Genomic DNA, 12,777 nt, shown 5'->3' with positions numbered 1-12,777 from the left:
TTTGAATGCAATAGCATTGATACTTTCTGAGAAAAGTGGACCTAAACGCAAAACTTAACCGGACGCCGACGCCAACGCCAACGCCAACGCCGACGCCAACGCCGACGCCAAGGTGATGACAATAGCTCATAATTTTTTTTCAAAAAATAGATGAGCTAAAAATGAAATGTTGGTATTACGGTGCTGTTCACGAACATTCGAATTAAATACATTTAGCATATTATGCATTTGCTTATTTATAACAAGATGGCCCTTATATGTTAATTGCAATTTTCACATTTCTCCCCGTATCAATATGTTGTATTAGAAATGTTGTTGTTGTATTATAAGCCGTACATTTTACACTTGAAGTCGCTTTAAGCTGGCTAAGCTGCGTTGAAATCACCTTTGTGTTGTTTTTACTTTAGTTAAAACAATATTTAAGTTAACAATTTATAATGATTTCCCTTGTTTATGATCCACAGAAAATAAATATATAATTGGAAATCATTTAAGTAATTAAATAGTTTTCTTTTCTTGTGTACAGTACCTAACAATGCCTTAATGTTCCTTCATTCTGAGATCCACGCAACATACTGTCATTTATTAATTATCGACAATTACGCTGAGATTAATAAGCACGTGTGGCAATTATTATGTTGCCCAAACTGCTTAATAATATTGTACATCAAACGGTATAACACGTTTTATAGAACACACACCTGGTGTGGTTAAACTATTTATTGTGTTTGTTTTCTCATTACTCGTTCATATAGTTCAAGAAATAAAGATAAAGTAATAACCTTTTATAAAGTATGTATAGCACCTACAATTTTGAATAATGATCGAACAGTAATGATCATGCATTTGATATAAAATCTGTGTAAACTCTTAAAAATTACGTCCATTCCATATGTAAAACACGCTTTGTTTGTCGGACAAAATGGCGGCCAGATAAGGGTTGCTGAGGGGTGTGTGAAAAATCAATATCTGATTGGCTGATCGACAAAATGTGGGCGGAGTTGGCGAATGGTCAATTGCGCGCAGACATATCAATTTTGACGGATTTACAAGTTACAGGAAATCACGCGACAGAATAGACAATAATATATGAACCCAGTCTACAACTTTTGGGTAATTTAAATTAATGAAAAGCACCATTAGGTTAGAGACCAACAAATCACGCCGCGCTGACGCAGACGTATCGGTACGGCCAGATTTTTTCGTAAATGCGTAAAATGGATATTAATGTTGTAATTGTACGTCCAGTTTATAAAAATTAATGCGTAAATCTTCATGAAAAAGGCGTATTTACGGCTGTACGACCCTTATCTGGAGCTCTGTACAGTGTTCCTTAACCCTTGCATTGTTGATTAAATTTTGCAACCATGGGCAAGAGACGGCGCATTGCAACTATCAGCTAACCATTGGGTTATAAAGCTGAGAGTTGAATTATTGCAACTAGGCTGCACATATGCTCATAACTACCATGTGTGTAAGTTTCAAGGTTCTAGTGCTAATAGTGTAGGAGAAGATAGTGGCCAGGAAAGACGGATGAAAGGACAAACAGACAGACGGCGGAGATAACCACAATATCCCCACTCTTTTCAAAAAGCGTGGGGATAAAAATCATGCACATTTAAAAGGTCTAGATTATATAGTCATTTAACGAAAACAACTTATTAAGTAAGGATACTGTAGAAGCCTCCGAGGGGTTTTCCGTTACTAAAAATAGATTGGCCGTCAAACCTCTCGATCGCGGCCATTTACATTGTATTAGAGTAAAGGTCGTCGGAAGACTTAATACTGACAATTTCACGAAGCAAGACTATAAATTCCCGTTTTCTTTCTTAAAGTAGGACTTAAATAAAAGATAATTCAAAAATAGCAAAACATATAATAATTTGATTATAATTATAAGTGGTGTGGATGCGATAGTGTTATTTTTCATCAGCGATAGAAATGTATTGTAATAGCTGCATTGTTATCAAACAAAGCCCTAAAAAAGCGCTATATATTACAATCTTTCAATGTAGTTTTAATTTTCTTAAACACTGAATGAATTTTCGTTTGGTTTTACATTGAATGAAATTATTAATAAAATTTAGCATTCAAATGGAAAAAAAAACACCTGCATATTTTGAAAATTGAACTGTCGATCTTTACATGTTAATTGAAAACGATTTACTAGTGATAATGAGCGATACAAATCTAGCATTTAATGATACCATAAATTATACATTTTAATTATTTTACGCAAGTATTTTACATCCCTACTATGATCAAACGTGATTGCTTGTTTTCATGATGATGTTTCGAACACTGCAGTAACGCACGATCTTTACAAATTATAGCAGAGTTTACATTTGCAGGTACCCGTTAAATACGTTAATTGTGTAGCAGTAAATTAGTACAATATTTTAAATTTATAGTTATTAAACACTATATTGTTATGCTTAAACTGGCTTATATATATACAATGTACACTTCGTGTTGATCCATTTATGAAAAATGTATATTTTTTTAATATGTTCAAATATTTTATTAAAGTTACTGTTAAGTATTTTGTATTTGGCTTAAATTACTGCTCAATATGACAAGAGATGACCTGGAGGTATCATAAATTGTGTTTAATGACCAGACACATGTGGTTTATTCAGGGTATAGGTTCCCAGATTTATGACACCCTGTTTTGTTAGTAATTGTCTGGTCAGTATCCGATCATAACGAGATAATCGGTTTGTGATGAACAGGGGCAATTTAACACTGGGTTAAAAATGCTGAAACAAAGAGTGTCAAAATTGGTGTGAACAATTAAATAAAAACAAATTTATCAAGAGGATTTAGTTAATCTGTAACAAGGTAAGTTTTTACAGACAAATAGATTCAAATCAGTTTCTAAATGTTGATAACATGAAATCAATCTATTGTTGTTTATTTTCGTCCTTATTTGTGTTCGTTCATTGAATTTAATTTATTCTGAAAGAATTTCAATTTCTGAGTATTTTGTTGTTCTTAAAAATGGTCGCGAATATGTGTCAAGTAGAGATGATTATGATAACCTTATCACGATGCGGTTCATCAAATGCAAACAATAGCGACATGGCCGCAGTGCTGACGGCCAAAATTCGAGCATGCGCAAACGTGACGTCATTATCGGAATCCCCAAAACCTCCTACTGAACATATCAATTGTACATTCAAATAGACAAACCAGATAGTGTTCCCATTTCTCCAGGCACTGTGTCAGTTGTGTCTGATTTGTTCATAGGCTACAATTCTTGTTTACAACTGACCACATTTTGTTCTAAATAAATCCTTTGTGGCTTTTAAACAAGTTCATATAGTACTACAAAAAATGTTTCGGTATTTATTATCATATTACAATAAGATTTGAATTGTGATTGCATATGAAAATCCCTGCTATATGTCCGAAATATTCAAAATCCGAACATCATGCCATTGTGTTCAGTAACAGATGTGCTATAAATTCCCCAAAGCTGCACATTTTTAGATACATAAGATGAATAAAATCAAATACTTACATGTAAATTAAAATTTCTAACATCAAATATCCCAAAAGAAGTTCGATTTAAAGGAATAAAATATATTTACAAGTTAATAGTTGTTTACTAAGCGTTTTCCGTTTCGCATCGCTATCGTCATTGTGTTATTGTCGACATTTTAAAATGCAATACAAGTTGGTCCATTGACCCTTACCATTCGATTTTATGTGAACCTTACAATAATGATAATTCGTTTATTTACAAAACATATCATTGATTCACATGTTATTCATGTATGGCATGAACATAATATAATCATAAGATACCGTGCCTCATCTACATATGTTGACTTCTTGCTTTGTACCAGTTAAATGAAAACAGCTTAATTTTTATTGCAGTACTGACCACTACAGTGTGGGTAAATAAAATGACCTAATATACTAGTGTGTGATGTTTTGCATACTCTTGATCGATCTTTGCATCTTTAGGGGTGATGGCATGGGAGAATACTGGTATTACCAGAGATACTACGTACCAAAGACCTATAGATAACTATAGGTCTGTGTACGTACGTGCTTCTTTAACACAGGAATGAGAAACGGAGAACTCAGGCAAATAACAAGTGCACTTTCTATGTCTATGAAAACTAATATCTAGCTCAGTTTGGGAGCCGCGCAACGTCGTAACCGCATGAATTAATAGAACCTATTGTCATATAATATATATTTCGCAACCCAAAGAATGTCATTAATTGACTCTGGACACTAAATGTTTCAGGTTATTGGATTCACGGGAACGAGTGTACATGTGATTTAAGTGAGACCCGTATGCGTAAATGCGCGTTGACTGGGAGCACAACGCATATAAGCAATTCGTGCATATCATTATGAAAAGTCGATATATAGGCTAACGCGTCTATAGGTACGTCGGTCACGTGTTTGCATTATTTACACACACACAAACGAGAGGTTCAACTACAAAACCGATGATCTGGGATGACACTTTTCGCACGTGCATTCAGCCCAGTTCTCAATAAGAAGCCCATATAGTTCAAGCCAAGATTCTCCAACTTCGACATCATTTGTTAAAAGGGCCATATCGACGATCAATGCGTTATTTGTCAGGTGATAATATGTTAATTATTTTTAGTAAATTCTTACATAGGCATCGTTTTTATAAACGCTCCATGGTTAACTTTGTTAAGCATATTGTCCCGGGACCTTTTTTGCGACCGAAGAAAAATATTACTAAAGTTTTTTAAATAGCGCATGATATAGTGAAGTTCTAAATAAAAGGTTAAGAAGAACCGTAATACGTATGCGCACATTTGATCTGGAAAAGTATTATTGTAGTATTGTAAAATTCTGATTGAAAAATGCGATGTGTGTAGGCTTGAGTTCGATTCCAGCCACAGGTCCATGTCTAAAAATATTTTTGGCATTTTATAATTTATACAATATATTGTTCTTAAAGGGATCTTTTCACGCTTTGGTAAATTGACAAAATTGAAAAATAATGTTTCAGATTCGTAAGTTTTCGTTTTAGTTATGATATTTGTGAGGAAACAGTAATACTGAACATTAACCATGCTCTAATATAGCCATTATATGCATCTTTTGACGATTTTAAAACCTAAAAATTATAAAGCGTTGCAACGCGAAACGATTGAATAATTTGGAGAGTTCTGTTTTTGTCGTTAAATTTTGTGAAACTACGAAGATTGCTTATATAAGGTATAAAATACGTCAAGTATGTGTACTCGGCGGAATAGCTCAGTTGGCTAAAGCGTTTTTACTTCAGGATTCTGGCAGGACTCCAGGGGTCACTGGTTCGAAACCTGCTCCGGGCAATGTTCTTTTCCTTTTTTTAATTTTTTTCTTGATTTTTTACTGGAGCTTTTACGATCCAATGTTTACATTTATCAATATAAAGCATTTAATGAATAAGTTAAAAAAATGCCAAAATCTGTGAAAAGGCCCCTTTAACACTTAAATATGTACATCACTGTTTCTAGATAGATGTATCCATGCCAAGAGGGTATCCATATTTAGGAAAAATAACATCGATACCCCTTGACATCGGTGCGCGTACATTTTGTTGCAATAGGTACCAGTATACGTTAAACGAAGAGGCACGCTAGTCTTATACGATATAAAGCCTTGAAAGAAACTTTAATTAAGAAACATATGCATATAAAAGCATGCTTATAGATGAACGGCTTAACATATATATGACGTCTGAATTTGTGATATGACCATGTCGATAATTCTTGATATACTGACAATGTTACTGACAATTGAATCGGTTACTGTTTTCATGCTTAATGTTTTATCATGTATTATGTTACTTATAGGCCCGCTTGGGTCGGGTGCATGCATGCCTTTTTGCAATTGTCTGTTGTTATTTCTATATATGTGACGTCGTCAGCGAAAATCAGTCTTGTGTACGCTGACGTTTATGTCGGGAAATCGCGAGATAAAAATCTTGTACGAAAATGCGCTGGATATTTCGTCTTTTTCATACAATTTCTCGGCTCATAATTTATGACATGCTTTGAAAATTTCCACTATATAGCATGAATATGTCCCTTTAAACACTGGCACAATTGGTGGTTTGTAATCCGCTTATTAAATTCAAACTATAACATATTATGTTTGCACATGTCACTTTAATAAAATATTTACTTACTTTCTTGTGAACTTGTATATTCGATTTAGACTGACTCGATTCATACGCATCCGATAAATGTGAAGACATTCCCCTCTCGTTAAGAACCGGAACTTGAGCAGTTAATGGACTCATTCGACAGTCTATATTCTATGTCAACATCGATCTTTGACACTTGATCTTTACATTCTTTCATGGTCATGAACTTGCTTATATTTTATGTTTCAAAATATATACGTGCATTTGTGTAGTATCAGCTGTGGGTACTTTGGTAAAATAACAAGAGAAAACATGCATTTTACGCATTTGTTTGTATTCATTGTTAAAGTACATACAAACAATTTTTAAAACTCTACTTTACCTTATTAACATATATCGAAGAAACAAATATTGTAAAGGCGCATGCCATAGTTTTAATTATAATTCATTAATTCTATCTGATGTAAACAAAAACATTGTACATAATTTCCTAAATATGTATTGTATCAATTGGTTTGGAGATTCTCTTTCATTATAATTTTGATACATACTAGTTTTAGATACATACAAGATAAGTATTGATGCAAAGCATCAAAGGGCGTCGGGAATTTCAGTGTAAAAGGCACTCAATGAAGTTACATGGAACGAATTTTTTTCTACTGTAAATATTAATATATTGGCCGATTATTTTACACAAAATAGAAAAAGATACAGGTATAACCATTATCTATAATTTTGTGTTGTAACCCCCAAATAACCATTATTTATGATGTTGTGTTATAGCTCCTAAATAACCATTATCTACGATTTTATGTTGTAACTTGTAACCCCCAAATATTTCATAGTTCATTTTATTAACATTGGTTTCCTTTTTACTGGCATCCGTGTGCAGTTTTCATTAATGGAACAGAACTGTGTAGGTTTTAAAAAATCTGCTTCATCTTGTATTAAAGCGTAATTTCATATTTTTCTCAATTTTAAGGGGAGATGATTCTGAACTTATTCTTACGTTGCTCATTTACGATAGTGGTTGAGTACTCATTGATATGAAAACACTGTAAAAGTTTGAAAAATAGAAGAATTAAAACTGTAAATTGCATAAAGAAGCTGCATTTCACAATACTTTGAAATTCAGTAAAAGATCATAATAGATTTATTGCTCCGATATTCATCATTTTCAATAGGGTTCGAGTACCGTAAGACTGATATAAAAACACTTAACAAGTTTGGAACGATTCAGACAAAACAAGTGGAAATTGTTTATTTTGTCAAATTTAATAGAAAAAATCTGGACTTATTGTCCCGATGTTTCTCATTTTAAACGAGGTAAAAATGCCCATTGATATGAAGACACTGTAAGTTTGGAAAGAATCTGACGAAAAATGTTGACATAATCACCTAACCAAGCAGTTTTTCACTTTTATTTCTAAATTCAAAGAGACATAATTCTGGACTTATGGTCCGATATTGCTCATATAGAGTATGGGTTGGGTCCTCATTGATAAAAAAACATGTGCAAGTTTGGGGACAATCGGATGAAGATTTTAGACCACGAACAACGATTTAAAATTTCTCAAATTATAAGGAAGAAAGCCATGGACGTAATGGTCGGATAATGCTAAAGGGCCCATACCTCCTGGATAGTAATACGTGTCGCGCTTCGCGCTCTATATGTGGTTCTTAAAAAAAAACTTCGAGGAGTGCTTGACTCTAGGGTAACGGGTTGCTGGGACACAGCTCATCCTTGATAAGCAGCTGCTTCCTTTATCGCAACTCATTGTTACAATCAATAATACGTGTCGCGCTTCGCGCTCTATATGTGGTAGGGATAGTACTTAGGGCCTATGATAGACAACCATAAAAATACATGGATAATAGATGTGTTGTTTGCATTTATTTGTTAATATAAAAACACGTGTATTTTTTATAAGATAATAAAGTGATGTAAGAAATTTTAATTAACGTTGTCACCACGCGGCATCCATTAATTTTAATAAAAATGTTCAATTGTAGTAAAATGGATTTTAAAATGTCTACATAAAATAAAGCTTTATTATATTTATTAACCTGACTGAAAAAAACTGTCAGCCGCCGAACTGTTCCGTTCGTGCCGGAACCCGGGATTGAACCGGGGGCCTTAAGATGATTGTTGCGTAAACAACTTCAGTCTAACGCTCTCCCAACTGAGCTTTTCCGGCTGACATCATTTATGTACTGCTATTTGGTGAAGTTGTGTATAGCGATCGTTATTATATGTCTATTAATAAGCTAATACATTGTACGTTTTTGTACCACTACGCCTTCCAATAAACTTGCTTGCGCGATAGGTCGTCAAATATCGTACTACATTGATTCTCCACTAAATAAGCAAATTAGAATAACCAAAAAATAAATATGTTTTGATTATGTTTTGTTTTTATACAAAACCAGAAAGTTTCGCGTATTTTCCCAGTCCCTGTGATATTTCCCCTGTGATCAGTTGTGGATCAGTTATTAATTAAAACAATTAGCTTTGCATTATTGGCAATAAATGTTGTAATAAATGTAATAGGCACAAATGCAGTACTTATTTTCACTAATTTACACAAAAAATCACCATTATGCAAGATATTCTTAAAACACAAATATATACATTGATCCGTAAAATATCTTCTCTCATAAGCGAAAAAAAGGAATTACATACTAGTCGACGCTCTCCAGAGCGACGACAATGAGTCGGTCTCTTGAAAAACCGGGCTTAAAAATGTGCGTAAAGTATCTTTCCAGATAAGCTTTTGCAGTCTGCAAAGGCTAATCAGGGACTTACCGTTCCTCTTTGATGGCATTTTGCGTTTAAAAGAAGCCTTTTCTTAACACAAAAATCAGGTCTTTGCGGAACGTGTCGTCCCAGATTAGCCTGCGCAATAAGAGCGGTTTCCAAAAGGGCGGCTCATGTGTATTTCTTTGAGTTGTATGTTATGCTTTAGTTGGTGATGCTTTAACAGCTTTTATTTCCATTGACAACATTTCATCCGTTTCAATCTGAGAGACAGCGGCGAAAGTACTTTCATTTGAGTCCGAAGAACATACTTTCAGCCTCTTCAGTATATGATACCCTAACACAAATAGACAGCTGTTCGTAAGAACAAACACGCCATAGAGGAGTGGAAACAACGCTATCTTCGGAATGATATGCTTTGGAAATGACAAACTGATCAACGTCATGCACAGCGGAAAGTTTTGAATGCCCGTCTCCAAGGCGACCGTTCGCGCATGAGAAGCGTTCATTCGGAATATCTTGGCCACCACGTAGCCGAATGCGAAGCCTAAAAATGGCAACCAGAAGGCCCCGACGTAGATCTTCCAGGAGGACCGGTACATGAACGGGTAGAGGAGGCTCATCAGGGTCATGGTCAGAACCACCGCTAGGGCTCCGCATATGCTCCCCACCTGGTAAAGATGTGATGGATTTAATACGGAAAGATACCAACAGTTGAAGGAATGTAGTCAGCTATGTACAACTTAAAATGGTGTATTAAACACTTCTTTTCGCCAGAACCACGTGACCATAAATTTCATAATCGTCGTATTGCGTGTCTGCGTCAACAGGCCAGGACGATAAATCAGAGGCCCCAACACGCCAAACATGGACGAAACAATTTATGAATACATGTAATTAATGTGTCGTGTTGTCGTTCAAACGGTAACAAACTTGTCGTGTTGGTTCATCTGTTGGTTACTCGGCGGGTTCAACAGTTCCTTCCATGCCAACACGCCAAATTACTTCATTCTTCGCTTGCGTTGGTATATCTATTATGGTATTATGTTGGCGCCCGTTAAAGTGGGAAACATCCTGATACGACAGAAAGAAGTGAAATACAGACAGCCGGGACAGACAGTAGCCGTTATTGTTACATGGATGGTTTTAAGCATATTTCTTTCGAATTTTGTACGTCTCAAAACTCATCGGAGACATAATTACGACCACTGCTTTAGCTTCGGAGCTCGTTAGCGATTAATAAAGATGCTCTGATACCTGAACCATTTTTATGGCGAGCTTCTCCCACCTCCAGCGGATGAAGATGCCCACAGCCGCCGGTGCGACGGTGCTTGCGAGAGAAATGACGATGTTAACGTATGGAATGACGAGACGCTCGCTGGTCCAGGAGCGGCTGTAGATCCACACGTTCAGAGGCATCATGCCCAGCGCCAGCATGGTGGCAAGCGTCGTCATAGTGAGGCTGGGGAAAGAAAGGGACGCGGGACTGATATGGTGACAAGCTCGCAACACGCCAGCTTTCAGTTAAATATTTCCTTAAATTGCTTTTAATGTTACTATGGACATTGATTTATATGCGTATTGTTAACATTTATCAATAAATATTGTATCGTTGTCATTAAAAGCAACATATCGTTTACTTCAATTATTAAAACGACAATATTGATGAATTTCATATTACTACAAACTTTAAACAGTATGCTATTTTATGTTCTATTAAAACACCATAAGAAAATAATCCTCTTCATTGATGTTGAATGTACATTTAAAGATGCGTTTAAATTTATAATAATATAATATTAAGGAGATCAACAATTGAATTAAGATGCACTCAATATGTGTATTTTTTGTTGCTGTAAATCTTGAGATAATAAACTACTGTTGTTCAAATAATCCAATTGTATTTTTAATGAGAGTGGCACACTCACCCATATGGCTGAATAATATGCCAACCTATTAAAAAGATAGGGATACGTACCTTAAAGGAACGTCTCCGTCCGCCCAGTATGAAAACATGTTAGAGGTGGCGCCCCCAGGGCACGTGCCCATCACAAGCATGCCGATAGCCGCCTCTTCCGTAAGCTGCAGCGCATGCGCAAACCCAAATGTGACCAACGGAAGAACGACGAACTGCGCAAGCATGCCTATCGCAGGGGCTACTGGTCTCCGCATGTATTTTAGTAGCTTGCCCAGCTCTATGGTACATCCCATCCCTTTGATTACAGAAGAGTAAATGTGAGTACAGAAGGCAGAGGAAAATTACTTTTCATATTCTCATTCGGAATTTGGAAAAGGGCGGGTGGGCGTTTTTTTACTATTACATACTTCATAAAATGATGTACAAGTTTAAGGCTTTCCCCATAATTCTGAAGCTCGTTCGATTTCAATGCTTCATATTGATGGTAAATTTATTATTTCTAGAATAACTAACATCAATGTATGTTTGAATAGTTAATAACCATATTGTGTTATAAATACTGATTACCGTGTTAATGAATTGATACATGTTCTTGCAAATGTGTACATTTGTTACCATAAATATTGTATATACTGTATAAATATTTAAACTAACCACTTCTGATTCAACAATTCATTTGTCTCAAACGTGACTTAAAAAACGCAAGCTTTTTCATTTGAATAGTGGTCCTGAACACGTTTCAAAGGTACATAACTCAAAATAATGGATTACTGAGCATGAAAATTGTATATTGTAATTTAAACATCGTGGTGATAACGTATTCTGAATTTAAATGAAATGGTTTGAAAACTTAGAAGGTGGATGTAATATAATTATGCTCCAAAAACTAAGTACATTAAATTTCTCGGACATAAAAACGGCCCAGCTTAAGGTAAAATGCGTCGAGCGAGTAGATCACTGAGTATGAAATCTAGAGAATGTCAAGATAGAATAGAAAAATACACGCCAAATGGACTGATTAATGAAAATTGGAAATACCAAATGCAATTTTTAACAACGATCATAAACAATCGCACACGGACAGTTTCATATAAAAGAAACAACTCCTTAAAGTTTGACAGTTGTACGTTAAACAATTTAGGAGAGTGCCTGCTCATACGATTGTTTTTTTTAACGGACAGACATACGCACATGGTTTTTCGAGTATAACTCCACCCTTTTACTGCATAACAAAGGGGTATAACCACACCTATTGGCAGAAGACACAGATGTTATGAACAATACATCTAACAGTTTACCATCGTGCCGGTAAGATTCATACGAATAATAAGACCTACCGAGCATGATGATAACAAGCGTCGTTGTTAAAACAACGTCTGAAACGGTTTTTAGAGTGTTTGGCCCCGGACCCGTCTTTGGCGTCGAGTTTGTAACGTTGAGGTCAAATGCCATGTCACTCTGCGTTGACACGTTTCCAAACACATCGTGTAGAGATCGGTTTGTAAACGGCCCTGATCCGAGCTCTTGTACATCCATTATGTATAAAATTTGTTAACACATTAGATTTTATGAATGCATTGAAATAATCTTAGACACTAATATTTAGATACCTTAGTTGTTATCATTAGACACCAAGAAAGATAAAATGATAGCAGTTATCTAGTACGAATACTATGGGAATTAGGGCGCTAGAATCGATGCACTTTTATCTTGTCACGCCTACGGTACACAGAGTTGCTTAATTCACGACGGTAATGCAGAGACTTTGATAACGGATGGCACTTTAATAACAGAGGACAACACAAGCCACAAGCCACGCGCAAGATGCGAGTTCTTTAAGCCCCATAAATACTAACAAATTAACAAATATTTCGTAAAATAAAGTTTACCCATAAACAATCAGTGTTCCTTATAGCAATAGCCAAAATTTCAACGCTAGATATTGTATGGTAACGAGATACAAGATGATCG

General features: G+C 35.4%; 2 protein-coding genes across 3 annotated transcripts in view; both read right to left on the bottom strand.

Annotated features, from left to right (window-relative positions):
* Positions 1–3,652, bottom strand: part of LOC127876651 (peptidyl-glycine alpha-amidating monooxygenase B-like) — an 82,960-nt gene extending 79,308 nt beyond the window's left edge. For both annotated transcript variants that reach the window (XM_052421986.1, XM_052421988.1), the window contains exon 1: positions 3,524–3,652. The gene's annotated coding sequence lies outside the window, so the exon portion shown is untranslated. The remainder of the gene's footprint in view (positions 1–3,523) is intronic.
* Positions 3,653–6,445: 2,793 nt separating this feature from the next.
* LOC127879158 (ileal sodium/bile acid cotransporter-like) lies at positions 6,446–12,465 on the bottom strand. The gene is made up of 4 exons (XM_052425832.1): positions 12,144–12,465; positions 10,867–11,101; positions 10,146–10,350; positions 6,446–9,559 (listed from the first exon to the last, which is right to left on the bottom strand). Exons 1-4 carry the CDS (start codon positions 12,340–12,342, stop codon positions 9,086–9,088), a joined length of 1,113 nt encoding a protein of 370 aa, XP_052281792.1. The 5' UTR covers positions 12,343–12,465; the 3' UTR covers positions 6,446–9,085.
* Positions 12,466–12,777: the final 312 nt, after the last annotated feature.

Source organism: Dreissena polymorpha, chromosome 4, assembly GCF_020536995.1.
Source record: "Dreissena polymorpha isolate Duluth1 chromosome 4, UMN_Dpol_1.0, whole genome shotgun sequence".
NCBI lineage: Eukaryota > Metazoa > Mollusca > Bivalvia > Myida > Dreissenidae > Dreissena > Dreissena polymorpha.
This window is presented reverse-complemented; position numbering and strand designations above follow the sequence as displayed.

Bases quoted from the DNA above. Each gene is read 5' to 3' on its own strand.
- LOC127879158 (XM_052425832.1), bottom strand. From the start codon at position 12,342: ATGGATGTACAAGAGCTCGGATCAGGGCCGTTTACAAACCGATCTCTA. The intron at 11,102-12,143 runs GTAGGTCTTATT...CTGTAATCAAAG, and splicing joins GCTTGTTATCATCATGCTCG to GGATGGGATGTACCATAGAG. The intron at 10,351-10,866 runs GTACGTATCCCT...TTCTTTCCCCAG, and splicing joins GACGGAGACGTTCCTTTAAG to CCTCACTATGACGACGCTTG.